General features: G+C 42.8%; 1 protein-coding gene across 1 annotated transcript; it reads left to right on the top strand.

The window, feature by feature from the left end:
• The first annotated feature begins 1051 nt into the window (after positions 1–1051).
• Positions 1052–17981, top strand: LOC115097551 (erythrocyte membrane protein band 4.2-like). Its single transcript, XM_029613489.1, has 3 exons — positions 1052–1106; positions 10741–10911; positions 17737–17981. Exons 1-3 carry the CDS (start codon positions 1094–1096, stop codon positions 17979–17981), a joined length of 429 nt encoding a protein of 142 aa, XP_029469349.1. The 5' UTR covers positions 1052–1093.
• Positions 17982–20786: the final 2805 nt, after the last annotated feature.

Below are 20786 nucleotides of genomic sequence, written 5' to 3'. Positions count from 1 at the left end.
ATGGGTCAGGTGGGACATGCGTGTTTGCTTAGCTAAACTGAGGCCGGCAGCCCAAAACAAGGACAGGACAAGGCGCGGAGCACAAATGAATTGTATCGACTTCTGTATTTTGTAAATAAAGCTCCGGCCTGTACAATTTCACTTGTGTTTCCTTGAATAATTGCTGGCAGGAAATGGGAGGGAGTGGAGGGTCCCTACTGACCGTGTTATTCTAATCACTGCAGGATCTATTTCAACTGTGAAAATAAGAGAGGTGGCGTCAGACCTGTTACCTACTCCATTGTAACTTTTTCTAACTCCTGATTTTGGGTGAACAGGAAACCCTGTAAGAAGAGCACCCAGGCTAGAAGGAGGGTTACCACAGGGCTTTAGTTCATCAAGGACAAGCCGAGTCAGTGCTTGATTTGTGCATTTGTGCACAAAATGAGGCAAAGATCAGGCTGCCATGAGCTGTTCCAGATGACCCGGAGCTATGTTTAAGCCCTAACCAGAAGGAAAATGCTTATCCTTTTGCCAGAAAAGGAAAATTAAGCGTCATACTCTGCCCTGTGGCATGAGGAGGGCATGAACACATTCTCCAGACCCAGAGCTGCTGAAACGGGTGGGCAAAGAAGGGTGTCTGCCCTTTTATTCAGCGGCTGCCCTGCCCAAACCATCATATGCATGGATAAGGGTCATAGACTGCATGAAGCAACACGTGCAGGGCCAGTTTGGTTTTTGTTGGGGGAGGGGAGGGGAGAGCATGCACAGCTTGTGGACCCATTGCTTCAATGGACTCCCTTGGCAAAACTGAGTGAAATCTCTGAGGCAGAGCTTCATTGCACCTAGCACTGGCTGGAACCAAAGTTTCTGCCCCGGGCTCCAGTGCGTCTAAGGCCAGACCTGAGCACATGGTAAGGTGCCTATTGGGTAAGAATCCCTGTTTCATGGTAAGCAGCCACTCTCTGACACACCCGGCTCATTAGGATGTTAATGTGTTTCATCACCAGGAGAAACTCCGGTTATGTGCTATAAGTACTAATGCAGCCAGCCGAATCTGGCATTCGCATCTCTCGCCAGCATTTCCTGAATTACTGAAAGCTCAAAGACCATCATGGCTGGAACAGGTAAGTGCAATGGTAGAAAAAGAAAAACAAGTACATTTTTAATGTATAATCAGATGCGTTAGCAGGTTTTATAACAGAATTATTCAAAAAACAGCCATGTATTTCTATAAAATGGGGGTTTCCGATCTGTACATGCCTGGTCTTTCAACAGAGGTATCAGTGTAGACGAAAAAGACTGAGAAAGCTGAGAAAAAGACTGAGAAAGACTGTTGCTGCTCCTGTATTCTTATCACAGTACATTTCTCTGTATTAAAAGTGTTGTATATTCTTGATTCCACAATAATAGGAAACAGTACAGGGTATACGTCCTCCTGTATATGTTTTATTTCATTTCAATTTTCTTTCAACTTCTCTTATGATTTATTTATTTTTTCTTTCTGATACTTTATACTGATCTTGTTACTACTTTTGCATCGTCTGCATCACTTCCTTCCAAGTGTCCTTGATCACGTTATTTAGATGGATCTACCCTGTGATGTCGGGGTTTTCTCTGAGCTCTGAGATGCAATCTGTGCAGCAGAGCTGAGAGCAGCTGATGTCCTAGACTGTTCCAAGAATATGGTTAGGGGGAGGAATGTTGGCCCTGGGGGGGGTTTTAAACAGCAGAGAATTAACACAAGAAATCACAAACGGCCATATTCAAAGTACTGATTCAGGAGGTGGATAATCACATAGGCAGGGTTTACTTATGTGGAGACGTCTGACTCAGTCCATCTTTTTAGCAGCATAAATTTCCCATATGCTACTTACCAGTGTTTTCATTGTCTCAATAGTTTGAATCAGACCTGAATATCATTAAAAAAAAAAAGCTTAACTTAAAGAATGTAGCATTTACTTTTTTGTACAGGGCATATATATGAAACATACTTAGGTTATGAAAATTATACGGAAATGCCTTTTTCAGAAAAGTGGCTACAGTAGTAATGTTTTGTAGCACTTATGGTAAGTAAAATGTCACTGAATTGCAGACTATAAGATTAAATATCTATACAGCTTTATGTTAGCAATGGCTATAAACATACCACAGCGAGAAAAGGTTAAGGGAAAGGAATAGTTTAAGTTATTCATACCCTGAGGAATTACGTGCCGACAAAAATTAAAATTATGCACAATTTATTGCTTTTCATTTTTCACAATATATTAAATAGAACAGCATTTCAACAAAAATCTATGCAATCACTTCAAAGAATACTGGGATCAAACACCTCAGACCCTGACTGTCTTTGACATGTGCTTGCAAAAACAGACACACACACACACACAAACAGATGTAAATATAAATATATATGTGTGTGTGTGCGGATAGATATATCCAGGGCCATAGCGATATTAAGTCGGAGGTCCCGAAGGGTGTAAAAAGTAAAAAAAAAATTTAAATTGGGCTGGCGGCTGTCGGGCCGAAAACCGGATGCTCAATTTTGCCGGCGTCCGGTTTCCGAGCCCATGGCTGTCAGCGGGCTCGAGAACCGACGCCGGCAAAATTGAGCATCGGCTGTCAAACCCGCTGACAGCCGCCGCTCCGGGTCAAAAGGAGGTGCTAGGGACGCGCTTTTGTCCGTTTCTACCGCACCACCTAATTTACATACTGAATCGCGCGCACCGGCAAGTGGCCGGTGCGCACGCTGGGAGAGCAGGTGTTCGTACGCTCTCCCGCATTTTTACTGAATCGGCCCGCGAGTTAGCTGGAAAATAAACACCTAAATTAACAAGTTATAAACACCTAAAATCAAAAGCCCTAATTATCATCTCTTTTTGCCTGCTTATGTATTTTCCATACATAATAGAGTAACATAGTAATGACAGCAGAGAAAAGACTAAATGGTCCATCCACTCTGCCCAGCAAGCTTTTTACGGTAGAAACTGCCGTTCCATGCAGGTTATTACCCCCATGTTTTTTTTAAGGCTAATAATATTAAACATCAAAGCCAAGCAACTGTCAAATCCATAACAAAATAACTGCTAGCAACATTTTTACAGGGTGAGCAGCCTTCCTGATAATTCATACAGTGCTGCTGCTTGAATGTGCTTTGCTTTTGGACTTGCCCAGAAGCAGTCCTGCACTTTTTCTCTAATGTCTGTATATTAGTAGCCTTGGTTGGCATCTGAATCCAGCAGAGAGTGATGCTGTAGTTGCTTCAAAATCATGCATGCTAATTGGTTAAGAGTAGTAATATCCATGCCTTCTGTTAGGGGGTAGTAGCTGCTGCTCCATGCTGGTTACCCCCATGTACTCTTTTCTTAATTTCCAACTCTAGCCTTTAGGGTTCCACAGTGTTTATCCCAAACCTTTTTAAATTTTTATTTTTTTTTTACTGTTTTTTGTCATTACCACCTCTTCTGGAAGGGCATTCATCCGTACTGTGAAGAAACATTTTCTAATGTTGCTTCTGAGTTGTGTCCCCGTGACCCCTATTCTACTCTTTGCTGTTCTCCAGAAAAGGTTTGAGGAACATGCATCATTAAAACTATTCAGGTATCTGAAAGTCTGCATCATGTTTCCTCTCTTCCAAGGTATACATATTCAGATCCTTCAGCCTGTCCTCATAATCTTCCGATACTGACCCCACACCATTTTGGTTGCCCTTCTCTGGTCTGCCTCCATCCTGTCTCTATCCTTTTTGCAATCTGGTCTCCAGACCAGAACACAGTACTCCACATGAGGTCTCACCTGACCTGTACAAAGGCATCATCACCTCCTTTTTCATACTTGTTATTCCTCTTTCTATGCAGCCCAGCATTTTTCTTGCTTTAGCTATCATCTTGTCACATTGCTTTGCCAACTTCAGATTGTCAGACACTATCACTCCAAGGTCCCCTCTCCCAGTGTGTGACATTAGTCTTTCCCCCCCCCCCCCCCCCCCCCCAATCACATACAGCTCTTTTGGATTACTGCACCTCAGATAAATGACTCTACGCTTCTTGGCATTGAATCCCAGCTGCCAAATCTTCGACCACTCTTCAAACTTTCATAAATCACTTTTCATTCTTTCTACTCCTTCAGGCGTGTCCACTCTGTTGGAGACCTTTGTTTCATCCATTCTGCAATGTCATTCACAAAGATATTGAACAGAACTGGTCTCAAAATCAATCCCTATGGGACTCCACTTAGCATGGTTCTTTCTTCAGAGTAGCTTCCATTTAGCATTACACGCTATCTCCTGTAGGTCAACTAGTTTATAATCTACTCCACCACCTTGGCGCTGAGTCTCAAGCTTCTCATTGCATTTACGTACCTCCTATGTGGAACCATATCAAAAGTTTTGTGTAATCAAAATAAATCAAATTGAACGTTCTTCCTTGAGCCAATTCTCTAGTTATCCAATCAAAAAAATCAATCAGATATGACTGGTAGGACCCTCCTCTGTTGAATCCATGCTGCTTCAGGTCCTGCAACTCATCGGATTGTAGATAATTCATTATCCTTTCCATCAGCCACAACTTGATTAATTTACCCACCACTGAAGTGAGGCTAACCAGCCTGTAATTTTCAGCCTCCTTTCTGCTACCACTCTTGTGAAGAGAGACCACCTCAACTCTTCTCCGATCACATGGCACTACTCCTGCTTCCAGGGATCTATTGATCAAGTTTGTCAGTGTGACCCTCCAGCACATCTCCGAGCTTCCTCAGTATCCTCCAGCCCCATGGCCTTGTCCACTTTACATTTCCCTAGCTCTTCCCATAAATTCTCTTCTGTAAACCCTATCTTCTGTCTTCTCAACCAGCAATGGTTCTTCTCCAGGGTTTTCTTTTGTGAATACTGAACTGAAATATTTGTTTAATATTTGCCCTTTCTTAGTCTCTCTCCACAAATTGCTCCTTGTTACCTTTCAGTTTCATTATACCTCTTCTGGCCTCCCTTCTTTCTCTGATATATTTGAAAAATGCTTTGTTACCTTGCTACCCAGCGTGCACACATGTACGCCCAATTTTATAACATGTGTGCACGCATGTTATAAAATCGGGGGTCAACGTGCACAAGGGGGTACACACTTTTGCACCTTGCACACGCCGACGCCCGCGGGCTTCCCCTATTCCCTTCCCCTAACCTAACCTTCCCTCCCTTTCCCCTAACCTTTCCCTCCTCTAGCCCTATTCTAAACCCCCCCCCCCCCAAATTCTTATACCTTTTGCGCCTGCCTGGAGGCAGGAGCAGGTTGCGCACGCCAGCAGCTTGCCGGCATGTGATCCTCCAACACAGCGGCAAATTGCCACTGTGCCAGAGGCCTCTGGCCCCGCCCCTTCCCCACCCCCAGACCACCCCATCCCGCCCCCGGACCGCCCCACCCCTGGACCGCCCCTTTAGTAAAGCCCCGGGACTTAGATGCATCCCAGGGATTTACGTGTGTCGCCGGCCTTTATAAAATAGGCCCAGCGCGCATAACCCCCCCCCCCCCCCCCCACGTGTGTAAATCCAGCCCTAAATGCACAGTAAAATCTTTATGGGAAGATATCCTGTGTGTGTTGGGTAAGAGTATAGTGATAAGCCTATACTACCGTCCACCTGGCCAAAATGATGAAACGGACAATGAAATGCTAAGAGAAGTCAGGAAAGCTAACCAATTTGACAATGCAGTAATAATGGGAGATTTCAATTACCCCAATAATGACTGGGTAAATGTAACATCAGGATATGCTAGAGAGGTAAAGTTTCTGGATGGTATAAATGACTGCTTCATGGAGCAATTGGTTCAGGATCTGATAAGAGAGGGAGCTATTTTAGATCTAAGTGGAATGCAGGATTTGGTAAATGAGGTGTGGTGGGGCCACTTCGAAAATATGTAAATCAACAGCTCTAACACTATGGGGTAGATTTTCAAAGACGCACGAGTGCATCCATGTGCGCGCGATTCTCGGCGTGTTAACATGGACGCGGCGATTTTATAACGTGCACGTGGCGACACACGCATGTTATAAAATACAATTCCCGTGTGCACATGCGTGCCCGATTTTTATATCGGCGAGCGCATGTGCAGGCTCATGGCATCTCGCGCGTGCAAGGGGGGTATTTAAAAAAAATATGTGTGATGCAATCCGGCCATTCCCAATTCCCTCCCAGTCCGTTCCAATTAAGGAGCGGAATGGGAGGGAACTTCCCTATCCCTCCTAACTATCCTTCCTAACTTTTCCCCTATCCTCCCTGACCTCTAAACCCTTCCTAACTAATCAAAAAAAATTTTTTTAATACTTCTGCTCAGCGGCTGAAGTAAGTTGCTGACGTGCGCTTTGCCAAGACAGCGCAAAATGGCACTGTCCTGCCCCGTCCCTTGCCCACCCCTTTTGAAGAACCCAGCACTTCCGCACGTACCGGGAGATAAGTGCCTGGCCGGGCCATTTTTTAAATGCGCATGGTCCAGCCACATGCGTATCTCCTGATTTTTGCACGTGCAGGGTTTTTAAAATGTACTTGTAAATTTTCAAAAGGGAAACTTTGATAAAATAAGGAAAATAGTTAGAAAAAAACTGAAAGGTGCAACTGCAAAGGTTAATAGTATACAATAGGTGTGGACATGGTTTAAAAATTCAATCTTAGAAGCACAGTCCAAATGTATTCCATGCATTAAAGGGTACATTTGTAATCGCCGGTGTATGCAAATCCTGGCAGATATGCCTATGGCCGGGCCATGTGCGCGCTGAGCGCATTTTAGAAACAACCTGGCCCGGCCATGGACATATCTGCTGATCCACACAGAAGTGCCGGCAGAGCCAAAGGGGGGGGGGGGGGCTGGAGGCGGGGTCTGGGTGGGGGCCGGCTGGGACAGCACCATTAGACGCTGTCCTGGGGAACTTACTTCTCCTACAAAGAGGAAATAATTACTGCAACCAAAAAAAAGTTTAGGAAGGGGAGGTTTAGGGTCGGGGAGGAGAAGAGAGGGGAAAAGGGAGGCAGAGTAGGTAGAGTGATATGGACGTTCGCTCCCAGTCCACTCCTTTATTGGAGGGCCGATACAAAATCGGGCATTCATGTGCGCGCAGGTATCATATGTTATAACATGAGAGTACGGTGGTGCACGCAGATGATAAAATCGGCATGTCTTGTAAAGTCTAGCTTTAAGAAAGGTGGAAGGAAGGCAAAATGATTACCGGCATGGTTAAAGGGAGAGGTGAAAGAGGCTATTTTAGCCAAAAAAAAGTCCTTCAAAAATTGGAAGAAAGATCCATCTGAAGAAAAAAGGATAAATCATAAGCATTGTCAAGTTAAATGTAAAGCATTGATGACAGGTTAAGAGAGAATTTGAAATGAAATTGTATGTAAAGGAAAAACTTAATAAAAACTTTAAATAATATATCCGAAGCAGGAAACATGCGAGGGCGTTGGTTGGACCTTTAGATGATCAAGGGGTTAAAGTGGCTCTTAGGGAAGGTAAGGCCATCATGGAAAGACTAAATTTTTTACTTATTTTATTTATTTATTTAAAATCTTTTCTATGCCATCGTTAAGTTATATATCATCACAATGGTTTACAAAAAGGCACAAATAGTAATGTTGGAATATATATGGTAATACGTCCTATAAAAGTGCCGTTAAGGTCTGTTATAGTTAGTGAGGTTTGGGTGGACCCTTGGACACTGTAGCAGCTGACCAAGCCCATGGGGGGGGGGAAGTCCCGTGAGGGGCCACAGGTCAGGCTCAGCTCTGGACACAAAAACACAGAATGTTCTTTATTTAGACAGTTTGAGAAGCCACTAGAGATGGCAGTAGTGAGTAGAAGATGTAGCCCAGCTGAGCTAGTATTCCCCAGGGCACTGGAACAGCGGTTTCTCTGGTAGCAGTGCTGTAGTAGAGAGAACTGAGAAAGTGAGTACAATAGAACATTTACAGAGTCCCAAATATGGAGAAGCCCCGAGATAGGGAGAGCTGGCCCTCGAGGAGCGAGTACCAGATCCCTGAAGGTAGAGAGACTTGTTGGCAAAGTACTCACACAGCGGTTCCACATAAGAGATGGCACTGGTGCTGGAACGGGGGCAGGCCCTCGAGGAGCGAGTACCTTGTTCCAGGGAGACAGTTCTGAGGACTAGATGATAGTAGTACTCACTGATGTAGAAAAGGAGATAGATGCAGGCAGCGGGTCAGGGAACATGGGCCCTCGAGGAGCGAGTACTGGTTACCTGACAGTGACCTGAAAGAAGCAAAGAGGCCCCCGAGGAGCGGGTACCCCGTTAGCAGAAAGAGTCCAATGGAAGTTGGAAGGCAGAGTAGCTGGGTACAGAGAGCGAATCCCATCCGTAAGAATCACCCTTGCTAACTCAACGGCTAGCAATAAACAGTAGGTTAAATAGCTGGGCAGCGTGATGTCATCACAGGGGGACGCCCCTGAGGAACGCGCCAATGAGGAAATAAGAATGAGGGCCGTGCAGAGCGTGCGCCCTAAGGTACCTGAAGAGCATGGCTGGAGGCAGCGCCCAAGCCAGTCCGGGGGACGCCAGAGGGAACGGCAGACGGACGCTGCGGCAGCCAGGTATCCATCAAGAGCAGGATGAGTCGCAGAAAAGGAAAGCTAGGCGTAGTGAAGCCGTCGGGCAGCAATGGTCGCAACAAGGTCTGGTTACATAATTTAATAATAAAGGCTATTTGATTAATGTAATAAGCCTTGTCCTTTTATACATGTACCAGTTTTATTTATGTATATCTCTTTAGAACTATATCATTTCTCTAATGTTAGTGATGGAATAAAATAATAAAATATGCACATATTGAGCTAAGTGCTGTGTGCTGATGTTCTACTGCCTATTTTATTTACTCTTCTATTCTCCGTTCTCTTTGTAAAATGCTTGTTTAAAAAGCCAGGTTTTTAAACTTTTTAAAAAAAAGTTTGAAATTTCTTTGTAGTCTAATCTCTAAGGGCATGTTGTTCCATAATATAGGTCCTGCTAAGGATAATGCCCTTTCTCTAACTTGGGTTAGTCTTGCTGTCTTAACAGGTAGTCAGTGTAATTCTGCTAGAGTTTCAGTAATGTGATCTCTTTTTTCTCTTACCAGTCAGTATTCTTGTGGCAAAGTTTTGTAATATTTGGAGTGGTCTTAAAGTTATGTATGGTAGTCCTAGAAACAGGGCATTGCAGTAATCGGTGCTTGCAAATATTAGTGCTTGTAGAACTGTTCGAAAGTTTGTAGGTGTTAGTAAAGCTTTTAGTTTCTTGAGAACCATAAGTTTAGCGTATCCTTCTTTTACTTTTAGTGATACGTGTTGTTTAAGGCTGAGTTCCATGTCAATTATCACGCCGAGGTTCCGTACCTTCTCGGCTAATTCTACTTTTTCATTATTCATAAGTATTATTGGTGTTTGAATGACCTCAATATTTTTTCGCTGTAAGTATATGAATTCAGTTTTTTCGATATTAATAACTAGCTCCATTTGGTTTAATAGTTGTTTGATGTCAAGGTACATGTTTGAAACCTTCATGTTTGAATTTTATATTATTTTACACTATCGTTACATGTTTGATTTAATAACCTGTCCTTTCTCTTCTCTCTCTGCCAAGTTCTAATCTCCCTGTTATTTGTAACTGCCTTTTTCCGCACCATTGTTTTAGTTTTGTTTACGATGCACACTTGTTTTAATGTGAACCAGCATGATGGGACTGCGTTCTCGAATGCCGGTATATAAAAACCCTAAATAAAATATAAATAAATAAAATGTTAGCTAGGTTTAAAGTTTTTTTTCAATTGTGTCATCAATTGATAAGATTAGCTGTATGTCATCAGCATATATGTAATGTATGATTCCCAGGCCTGCTAGAAGATGGCACAAAGGAAGCAGGTAAATGTTAAAGAGTGTTGCGGACAAAGCTACCCCTATAGTACTCCTGTTTGTAGATTTATTTATTTTTTGCATTACATTTTTGATCTGTACTTGAAAAAATCTGTTACTTAGATATGATCTGAACCAAGTGATTGTTTTACTATGTAGTCCTATTTCTTTTAATCTTTTTAAAAGTATATCGTGATTTACTGTGTCAAAGGCTGATGACAGGTCTAGCATCACCAGAATGTAATGTTTTCCACTGTCGAATCCTCTCATAATATTGTCTGTCAGTGAGATCAGCAAAGTCTCTGTGCTGTAATGGTTACAGAAGCCATGCTGCGAAGGGTACAGTATATTATTGTTATCCAAATGCTCAGCCAATTGTTTTTGAACAGTTTTTTCTATTAATTTTGCAATTAATGGTAAATTTGAAACTGGTCTGTAGTTTACATTTATTCTTGGGTTTCTGAATCCTCTGTGGAAACTGGGGAAAATATTCTGATATTGCAATAAGGGAGGATTTTGGGTGATTTTTGTTTTTTGCTTCTGCCTTTTTAGAATTTGATTTTGTTTGAATAAATTTCCCCCATTTCCAACACACATCCCTTTTTGCAGAACTGCAATTTCAAAATTATTTTATTGTATTTTTTAATAATTTAAAAAGTGAGAGATGAGGATACACCCACATGACCAACTCCCAGCTAATAGCATGACTCAAACAGCCAGGATGTTTTTAACATATAATTAACCCTTGTTCTTGTATGGTAAAAATTACTTGCTTTGATGTAAGAATAATTTTCTCTTCCTGACAATACTCTTTTTCCATTAATGTTTTCAAATTTGACTTAATGTATGGATCAATTTCTCTCATTCCTTTTTCCTTTTTAAGACCTGCAAATACAAACATGGGATTTCCTTCAAAGAGAAAACCGGACTGAGCATAACACCATGGAATATGTCACCGGAGGTCTGGTTTTGAGGCGAGGGAAAGAGTTTAAGATGTCTATGAGCTTCAACCGACCCATTCAGTCTGAGGACATCACATTTACTGTAAAGACAGGTAATTTCCAGCATGTTCATTTATTCACCAAATGGACAGGTAATCTCTACAACGATCATTTTACCGACAGGTGATCACCACTCTATGCACTTCATGGGCACACAGACAGAGAATACATTTTTTTACCTGCAGGAATGGCCCTTTTGAAAAATGCCTGTCCTATATGTGCATAAAATTACACATGTTCTAGGGAGGGAGTCAGGGAAGAGTTTGGTTTCACATGCTGGTGTAAACTTGTGTAGGAAGTTTTGCCAGGATAACTTACAAAGTAAGGTCAATTAAAAAATCTGTGTAACATGTGTAGGTAGCAGCCTGCAAACTGAGGGCAATTTTCAAGGAGGTTTTTCTCCAGGGTGGATGGGCAGGAGTAAATGAGTGTTTACCTGAGAAAAATAAAATCCTTGAAAATTTGCCCTCCCTTCAGTGCAGGAAGAACTGCATGCATTGTCCACAGTGCATGTAGAAGGAGAAGGGGGCAGAGTCGTCCCTGCAAAGTCTATGCGGGATACCTCTAAATTCTGTGAGGGACTTTTGTACCCTCAGGTCCTGCCAGATCAGAAAGCTTCAAAGGCAAATTTCCCATGGGCCTGCAAGCTTTGCGGGGAGACTAAAAATGAGGGTTGTCAAGGGGAAAATGTTTTGTTTTATAAGGGATTTCAATTCATTTGGATTTTTTTCCATTTCTTGATTAAAATGATTTTGTTTTGTTTCCATTTTAACTCATGCTAAAACGAGCTAGTGCACATGAAACTGCTTAACAGGCACTAAATCATTTTTAATTCACACTAAAGCCATCAGCAAATCTTCCTGTGGAAGCCCTGCCTCCATCTGATAACTCTTTCCTTCACAATATATCAAGAATTCTCTCCTCTATTACTACTACTTAATATACCTATAGCACTTCCAGTCGCCATGGACTTCTTACCATTTACCATCAGTGACCCTCTAGCACCATAATCCAAAATGGCACCAGCTGACATAGCCGGCACCAGCTATGTCAGTCAATGCCATTTTTTTTTTATTACTGCACAGATGGGCAAGATAACTGTGGATCGCTCATGACCCATTTTTGATAGGACCTGAGGGAGCATGAGGGCAAGTGGGTAGGGCAAGGGTGTTATGAACCTGCATGGGAGGGGAAGGGTTTGGTATACTGTGAGTGACCAAAGTTATTAGAAGGGGCGGGGTATCCACAGGAGGGGAGAGGGAACAAGTTAGCAAGCCAGGGCGAGGGCCAGAGGGGCTAAATGCAGCTTTTAGAACATAAGATATGCCATACTGGGTCAGACCAAGGGTCCATCAAGCCCAGAATCCTGTTTCCAATAGTGGCCAATCCAAGTCACAAGTACCTGGCAAGTATTTAATCATTAGATAAACCACAAGCTACTATTGCTTATTAATTACTGTAATAGCAGTTTATGAATTTTTCCTCTAGGAACTTATCCAAACCTTTTTTAAACCCAGTTATACTAATTGCTATAACCACATCCTCTGGCAGTGAATTCCAGAGCTTACCTATGCGCTGAGTGAAAAAGAATTTTCTTCAATTTGTTTTGAATGAGCTACTTTCTAACTTCAAGGAGTGGCCCCTAGTCCTTCTATTATCTGAGAGAGTAAATAACCGATTTATTCTATCTATTTATTTATTTATTTTTATAGACCGACATTCGTATGCACATCATATTTGTTTACAGTGAAACAAAAGAAAAGGGTGAAAGGAAATTACATCATAATTTTAAATTGAACAAAAAAACTGGTCAGAAGAGGTACAGATCGATTAAAGTGTTAGTTTGGAGCATAAAGGAAGGAAACTGTAACAGTAAATTTTAACCAAGGGTATATTTTAACCAAGAATTGGAGTAGTTAATGTGAGATAGCAGGGGTGAGGGGGAAAAAGCATCAAATATTATTGTTGCGACCATCACTTCACGATGGCTTCACTCTGCTTAGCTTTCCTTTCTTGCGGCTCCTCCTGCTCTCCATGGATGCCTGGCAGCCGCGGCGTCCACCTGCCACCCTCTCCAGCGTCCCCAGACTGGCTTGGGCACTGCCTCCCACCATGCTCCTCAGGTACCTTAGGGCGCGCGCTCTGCACGGCCCTCATTCTTATTTCCTCATTGGCGCGTTCCTCGGGTGCATCCCCCTGTGATGACATCGTGCTGCCCGGATATTTAAGCCTACTGTTTATTGCTAGCCATTGAGTTAGCAAGGGTGATCTTACAGATGGGATTCACTCTCCGTACCCAGCTACTCTGCCTTCCAACTTCCATTGGTCTCTTTCTGCTAAAGGGGTACCAGCTCCTCGGGGGCCTCTTTGCTTCTTTCAGGTCGCTATCAGGTAACCGGTACTCACTCCTCGAGGGCCCATATTCCCTGACACGCTGCCTGCATCTATCTCCTCTTCTACTGAAGAATTCGCTACAGACACCATCGGTGAGTACTACTATCATCCACTCCTCAGAGCTGTCTCCCTGGATCCAGGTACTCGCTGCTCGAGGGCCTGCCCCCATTCTAGCGTCAGTGCCATCTCCTACGTGGAGCCGCTGTGTGAGAACTTTGCCAATAAGTCTCTCTACCTCCAGGGATCTAGTACTCGCTCCTCGAGGGCCAGCTCTCCCTATCTTGGGGCTTCTCCATATTTGGAACTGTGAATGTTCTATTGTACTCACTTCCTCAGTTCTCTCCACTACAGCACTGCTACCGGAGAAACTGCTGTTCCCGTGCCCTGGGGAATACTAGCCCAGCCAGGCTACATCTTCTACTCACTACCGCCACCTCTGGTGGCTTCTCAAATTGTCTAAATAAAGACCTATCTGTGTTTGTGTGTCCAGAGCTGAGCCTGACCTGTGGCCCCTCACGGGACTTCCTACCATGGGCGTGGTCAGCTGCCACAGTGTCCAAGGGTCCACCCAAACCTCACTAACTATAGCAATTATACAAAGTCTAATGGAGAGGTGATGAGGGTTCTGGGGCATGAAGTGGCTTGAATGGGTGTCATGGGAAGGCTTGTTTAAACAGCTAGGTTTTCAGTTTTATTTTAAGGTTTGGGTGTTTGGTTCAAGCCTGAGGTCTTGGGGCATTGCATTCCAGATCAAGGGGCCAGCTAATGATAGTGCTTGTCGGGTAGAGTTGAGGTGAATGAGTTTGGGTGAGGGAATCGGTAGGGTTCCATTGTTAGCAGATCTAGTGGACCTGCGTGGGGTTTTATAGTGGAAGGATGGGTTGAGCCAGAGTCTGTCTTGATTGTGTAGGGTCTTGTGTATTATGGTGAGGGTCTTGAAGCGGATTCTAAAGTGAATGGGTAGCCAGTGTAGGTCTTTTAGGATGGGGGTGATGTGCTCATTTGTACGAGTGTTGGTAAGGATTCTGGCAGTGGTGTTTTGAAGCATTTGAAGGGGTTTGAATGTAGGTGCAGGGAGTCCTAGGGATATAGAATTGCAATAATCTATTTTAGAGAAGATTATTGCCTGAAGGACGGTTCGGAAATCATTGTGGTGTAGGAGGGGTTTTAATTTTTTTAGAATGTGGAATTTGTAATAGCAGTCCTTCATTGTTGTGTTTATGAATTTTTTTAGGTTGAGTTCATGATCTAGGGTGACACCAAGGTCTCTTACATGTTGAGAAATTGGGTGTTGGGTTTGTTTGGTGGTGATTTCAGATAGCATTTTATTATTTGGTTTGTGGTATATTATCATGAGTTCTGTTTTTGTGGTGTTTAAAGCTAGGTTCATTTGTATTCATTTACACTAACTTGTTCAAGTCCTTTCATGATTTTGCAGACCTCTATCATATCCTCCCCCCCCCCCCCCCCCCCAGTCATCTCTTCTTCAAACGAACAACCCTAACCTCTTTAGCCTTTCCTCATAGGGAGTCATTCCATGCTCCTTATCATTTTGGTCGCCCTTCTCTGCACTTTTTCCAGTGCCGCTATATCCTTTTTGAGATGCAGTGACCAGAATTGTACACAGTATTCAAGGTGTGGTCTCACCATGGAGCGATACAGAGGCATTATGACATCTTTCAATTTATTTTCCATTCCCTTCCTAATAATTCCTAACATTCTGTTTGCTTGTTTGATCACCACAGCACACTGAGCCGACGACTTCAATGTATTATCCACTATGATGTCTAGATCTCTTTCTTGGGTGGTAGCTCCTAATATGGAACCTAACATTGGGTAACTATAGCAAGAGTTATTTTTCCCTATATGCATCACTTTGCACTTGTCCACGTTAAATTTCATCTGCCATTTGGAAGCCCAATCTTCCAGTGTCACAAGGTCGGGCAATTCATCACAATCTGCTTGAGATTTAACTACTCTACATACTCTACTCCGCAAATTTGATCACCTCACTTGTCGTACCCCTTTCTAGATCATTTATAAATATATTTAAAAGCACCGGTCCAAGTACAGATCCCTGAGGCACTCCACTGTTTACCTTTTTCCACTGTGAAAACTGACCCTTTAATCCTACTCTCTGTTTCCTGTCTTTTAGCTAGCTTGCCTTGTACAATCATGGTCCAGGGCCTGGAATAAACAACAGGAATTAAAACATAATGAAATATTGTTGATTGGTGTCATTATATTATATTTATTTATATTCTGCTTTTCAAGCACTTCAAAGTGGATTACATTCAGGTACTTTAGGAAATAGCGCAAAATGAACCAAGAAATGTTGTATTTTACCTGTTGTTTTAAAACTACAGCACATCCCTACTAAAAATTGGCCTCATTATTTCCAGCATGCCTACCACACAGAGAGGTCATCTCCAAGTCACTGACAGACTTGAATTTTCCTTCACAAATTTTTAGATCATAGGCACAAAACCTCCATCACTTTTTCCAAAAGTTAATCTATGATACATGCACTTCATAAACATGTCATTTCTAACAGAACTCACAAATTATACATTTCCTTCACACACTCACCTCACGTATAGATAATTTCCATCACATACACTCACCTCATGTATAGATAATTTCCTTCACACACTCACCTCATGTATAGATAATTTCCATCACATACTCTCACCTCACGTACAGATAATTTCCATCACATACTCTCACCTCACAGGGAGGATAAATTGAAAACAGCTGCACTTGTACCCACATTGCCTATAGTATTTTATAACACACGCATGTAATATGTGCACATTTTGTAAAAAAAATGCTTAATTCTACCATACAAAATATATACGTACATAAGCTTATGCGTGAATACATGCAATGTATAGAAACCACGTATATCAATGGATTTTACCCACCTATTTTAAACATACATGCTGTGTATATGTTACACGTGAAAGTAAACTAGGATTATTTGTATGTCCCAATTTACACGTACGAGTCTGCAAATTTTAAAACATGCGCGCATGGTGGAAATTAACCAGTTTACCTATTAGTCCACCAGTTCACCCAGTCCTTCTCCAGCTCATTGAGACCCTCCGGGTTCTTCAGCCTAAACTGCCCCCAGTGCCAGACCTCTCACCCATTCAGTATTACATAGCAAACATTTAGGGGTAGATTTTCAAAGGGGTACGCGTGTACGATACGCACGTACCCCCCGAAAACCTACCCCAAACCCCCCCTGCGCGCGCCGAGCCTATTTTGCATAGGCTCGGCGGCGCGTGCAAGCCCCGGGACGCGCGTAAGTCCCGGGGCTTGCATGGAAGGGCGTGTCGGGGGGCGTGCCGCGAGTGACGCAGCGTTTTGGGGGCGGGCCGTGAGTGACGCGGCGTTTTGGGGGCGGGTCCGGGGGCGTGGCGCGGCCTGGGGACATGGTCAAGGCCTCCGGACCAGCCCCCGGGTTGGGTGATGGCGCGCCTAGTGCGCGAACAAAATTACGTGCTCGCGCAAAATTATAAAATCTACCCCTTAATATCACTTACACAGATGATTAAACAGTGTGAAAATACACGAGAAAGTTGGAAAATATATGCATGTAAGCGTCTTTTGAAATAGGAACTTCCCCCTGTAAATGTTGGCCCTGCCTTGAAAAACCCCTAGAATGCTCCTTTTTATATGCGTACATGTACATTTGCAAGTGAATATGCACAGTATTTTCAACTTTTATAAAACACGGAATATGCAAGTAGAGGCTCCTTACACATTTAGGTGGTAATTTTCAAAGGAGTTAATGCATATAAATGTAACATTATCATAGCAATTTTCAAAAGCCATTTAGTCGAGTAAAGTGCACTTACCCGAATAAATTCTACAGACAATTCAATGACATATAGTGTAGCAATTTTCAAAAGCTCACTTACATGGGTAAAGTGCATTTACATGAGTAAAATCCATTTTTAAGTGTGTAAATGCTTTTGAAAATCGAGCCCATACGGTGTGTGCTACATTTGACATGCGTGATGTTTTGAAAGGTCATCTTAAAGTAGCTACATCTAACATTCATTTCACAGAAAGGTCATTTCTGACACCCTTCAAATATGAAGATCTTCACACTCCTCAAAGATTGGTAATCTCCAACATGTTCACCTCACATACAGCTCCATTATGTTTAGTTTACAGGTAGTTAATATATAAAACTCTTGTGTAATTATTATAAGAACATAAGACCATAAGAAATTGCCATGCTGGGTCAGACCAAGGGTCCATCAAGCCCAGCATCCTGTTTCCAACAGAGGCCAAACCAGGCCACAAGAACCTGGCAATTACCCAAACACCAAGAAGATCCCATGCTACTGATGCAGTGGCTATTATAAATCAGGACTGTCTTCAAAATTTTTTCTTAATATATTTCATGCGACTGTAATTCATTTTGTGATACCGTGTATTTGTATCAATGTTCTGTATTCTTGCCTTCTTAGGACCAGCTCCCAGTGTGGCAACTAAGACTATGGCCACATTCTCTGCCACCTCTACGTCAGGAAACACCTACTCATGGCGTGCCCTCAGAGGACAGAGCGGTTCCAACAATATGACCATTACTATTACTTCCCCAAGCGATGCAGTCATTGGAAACTACGCTATGAGTGCCAGCACCCCAGGGGGTTCCCGTCATCTGGGGACACTCACCCTGCTCTTTAATGCTTGGAATTCAGGTAAAGTATAAACTATCCCATGTTTAGGGGAATACAGTTTTATTTCCTTGGATATGCCAACCATACTTCGTGACAGAATGGCTCAGTTTTATAGCATCCAGAACATATTTATTTTATTATTTAGTTTCTTTTTATGCTGTTTCATTTAACTGCATGCTAAAATGTTATAGTGCACATTGAAAACCATCTGGTGTGTGTTAATATGATTAAATGCATGTTAGGTTTTTTAGTGCATGCTAAAATAAACCCATTAGCACAAATTAAGCAAAATAGCATTTGCTAAATAAAACAAAATAATGCAAATGGACAACACATTCCCTACAAATATGGTGTTGTATGGTGAAATATTTTTTAAGGTATTGGGAACTCGATATTTAAAGGGAAATTTTCAAACTGCCCACATAAAAAAGTCAGCAAAAACACATGTATAGTATATTACAGCAATTTACAAAGCAGAAATATGCGCACAAGTCTGCTTTGAAAATTATCCAACCAAAATTATCCCACACAAGTTACACCTAGGGCCAGATTTTAAAAGGGTTATGCTCACCGGGCCTATATTAAAAAGGCCTGGCGGCACGCGTAAAGCCCCGAGACGTGTGTAAGTCCCGGGGCTTTACAAAAGGGGAGGTCCAGGGCGGAGCGATCTGGGGGCAGGGCAGGGCCAGAGGCCTCTGACAAAGTGCCATTGCCATTGTGTCAGAGGATTGCGTGCCGGCAGGCTGCCAGCGCACGCAATTTGCGCAAAAGGTAAGACAAAGGAAAGGGAGGATTAGAGTAGGGCTGGGGGAAAAGGTTAGGGGAAGGGTGGGAAGGTCAGGTTAGGGGGAAGGGAACGGGGGAAGACAGCACGGCTTGGCGCGTGCAAGGTGCACAATTGTGCATCCCCTTGCGCGCGCTGACCCCGGATTTTACAACATGCGTGCATGTTATAAAATCGGGCGTACATGTGTGCACTTGGTAGCGTGCGCACATGTAGGCCACATGCACTTCTTTTAAAATCTACCTCCTTCTATTTAGTGTGAAGAAAAGTTCCCTAAAAATGCATGTTCATATGGCTAAATCTTATGCTCGGAAATCTAAATCCACTGTCAGGAATACTTCCATTCTGTTTGCTTAAACTTATGTGTGCAGATAACATATGTGCATCAGTGTACCTGCTTAGTGAGTGGTCAGTTTTGTAGAATACTGTTTTATGTGCAGAAGTCTCTTTGAAAGTCCCGTCCCCCCCCTTAGTGATGCAATGAGGATCTAGGTATCGAGCATATTTTCCATTGTTAAAAAAACGGGAAGTATCCTATGAGCCATTAAAATCAACGTGCATTAGATGTCTATAATATAGAATACTATTGTACATTGTAATTAAAAATCATTATGACTGACAAACCACTTTTACTCTGCAAAAATCATTCCTTCCCTTCCATTTCATTCAAATTGGGACGCTTCAAAATGTTTACACGGTACTAAAATTTTCTTTGCGGAAAAACGCTTTCAATGGCATACAGCTGCAGATATGCACACACTCTGATGTCCCAAGCATCTGCCTGATTCACTAAGGCTTTTCTCCCATTCTGGTGTCTATGGGGAAATGCCTCGATGAATCAGGCCCTTCATTTGTTAGTTTCCAAGTCTGAAGTCACTTTTCTTTGCCAGCTTGATGGACTCGAGGCCAGTATTCAAAAGACGTCGATGCCATTCTTTAAGAGTTTGATGCCTAGAATTTTGAATTTTAATATTTTCTTTCTCTGAGCATCTACTTTTAGGTTCATTAATTCAATCCAACGCACTTTAAAGGGTGCAGGTCCAGGGGGCAACTACAGGTCAGGGAAGGAATTTAGGCACCTAGAGGTCAACATTCAAAGAGGTTTTACTGGCAACTTTTATATTGCCTGCACAAACCTCAAGATAAAAATTTCCTGCCCTGCTATCTTGCTAAATTTTACTTGGGATAATTTTATACCTGGGTAAAATGTAGCTTGGTAAAAGGAAAAAGGGTGTGTGGGGGAGGGGCATTCTCAGGATGGGGTTTAAGTTTAACCAGATAGCCCTGGTATTGGACACTACCCAATTAAACTTGTTTAGTCAGACAAAACATTGTCCTAAGGTTATTTCAGTAACTTTACACGGATTTATTCAGTGAGAGACTTTACTGAGTAAGAACCGTCGAATATCCCTGCTAAAGGTACTCAGGTATCTTTATCCAGGCAGCTGGTCACTGCCCAAATCACTGGAATTTGACCTCCTAGCACTGATTTTCAGCACCAGATCCCCAACTCGGTCACTCAAATCTAGGAGCTGTCCTAGCAGCCCTAATCTCGCTGCTGCCTGTCACCACCCCCCCTATTTCCCACACTAAAAAGAACTCACGCCAGAGAGGAAGCTGCCAGCTACCCAGTATCCCCATCGCTTGGCACTGAAAAGAACTTATGCTCGGAGGAGCTGCCACCCCCTAGCATCCTCCGTCTCTTTTGGGCACTAAAAATGGGAATGGCTTCTTCCCTCCTGAGCTGTCCCTCTTCTCTTCAAAAACACCTTTCTAGTTTGCATAATAACCTTATTTTCCTGCACAAACTGGTACTTTTAAAACACGTGCACATAATTCTAAAAATCATCAGTTTTCCAATTCTTCCAGCAGTTCACCCAGTCCTTCTTCAAGTCATCAAGACCTTCCTAGTTCTTCTGTCTAAACTCCCCCCAGCCGCCCAGATCTCACACCCAAGCAGTACTTGACAACAGATGGGTCTGATATTAAGGGGCAGATTTTCAAAGGTTACGCGCGTAACCCAAGAAAATATGCCCCTGTGCGCGCCGAGCCT

This window comes from Rhinatrema bivittatum, chromosome 8 (genome assembly GCF_901001135.1).
Source record: "Rhinatrema bivittatum chromosome 8, aRhiBiv1.1, whole genome shotgun sequence".
In the NCBI taxonomy this organism is placed as follows: domain Eukaryota; kingdom Metazoa; phylum Chordata; class Amphibia; order Gymnophiona; family Rhinatrematidae; genus Rhinatrema; species Rhinatrema bivittatum.
Note: the sequence above shows the minus strand (reverse complement) of the source record. Positions and strands in the feature narration are given on the sequence as shown.

Coding starts and splice junctions, on each gene's coding strand:
- LOC115097551 (XM_029613489.1), top strand. Junction 10,912..17,736: donor CACATTTACTGTAAAGACAG/GTAATTTCCAGC, acceptor TTGCCTTCTTAG/GACCAGCTCCCAGTGTGGCA.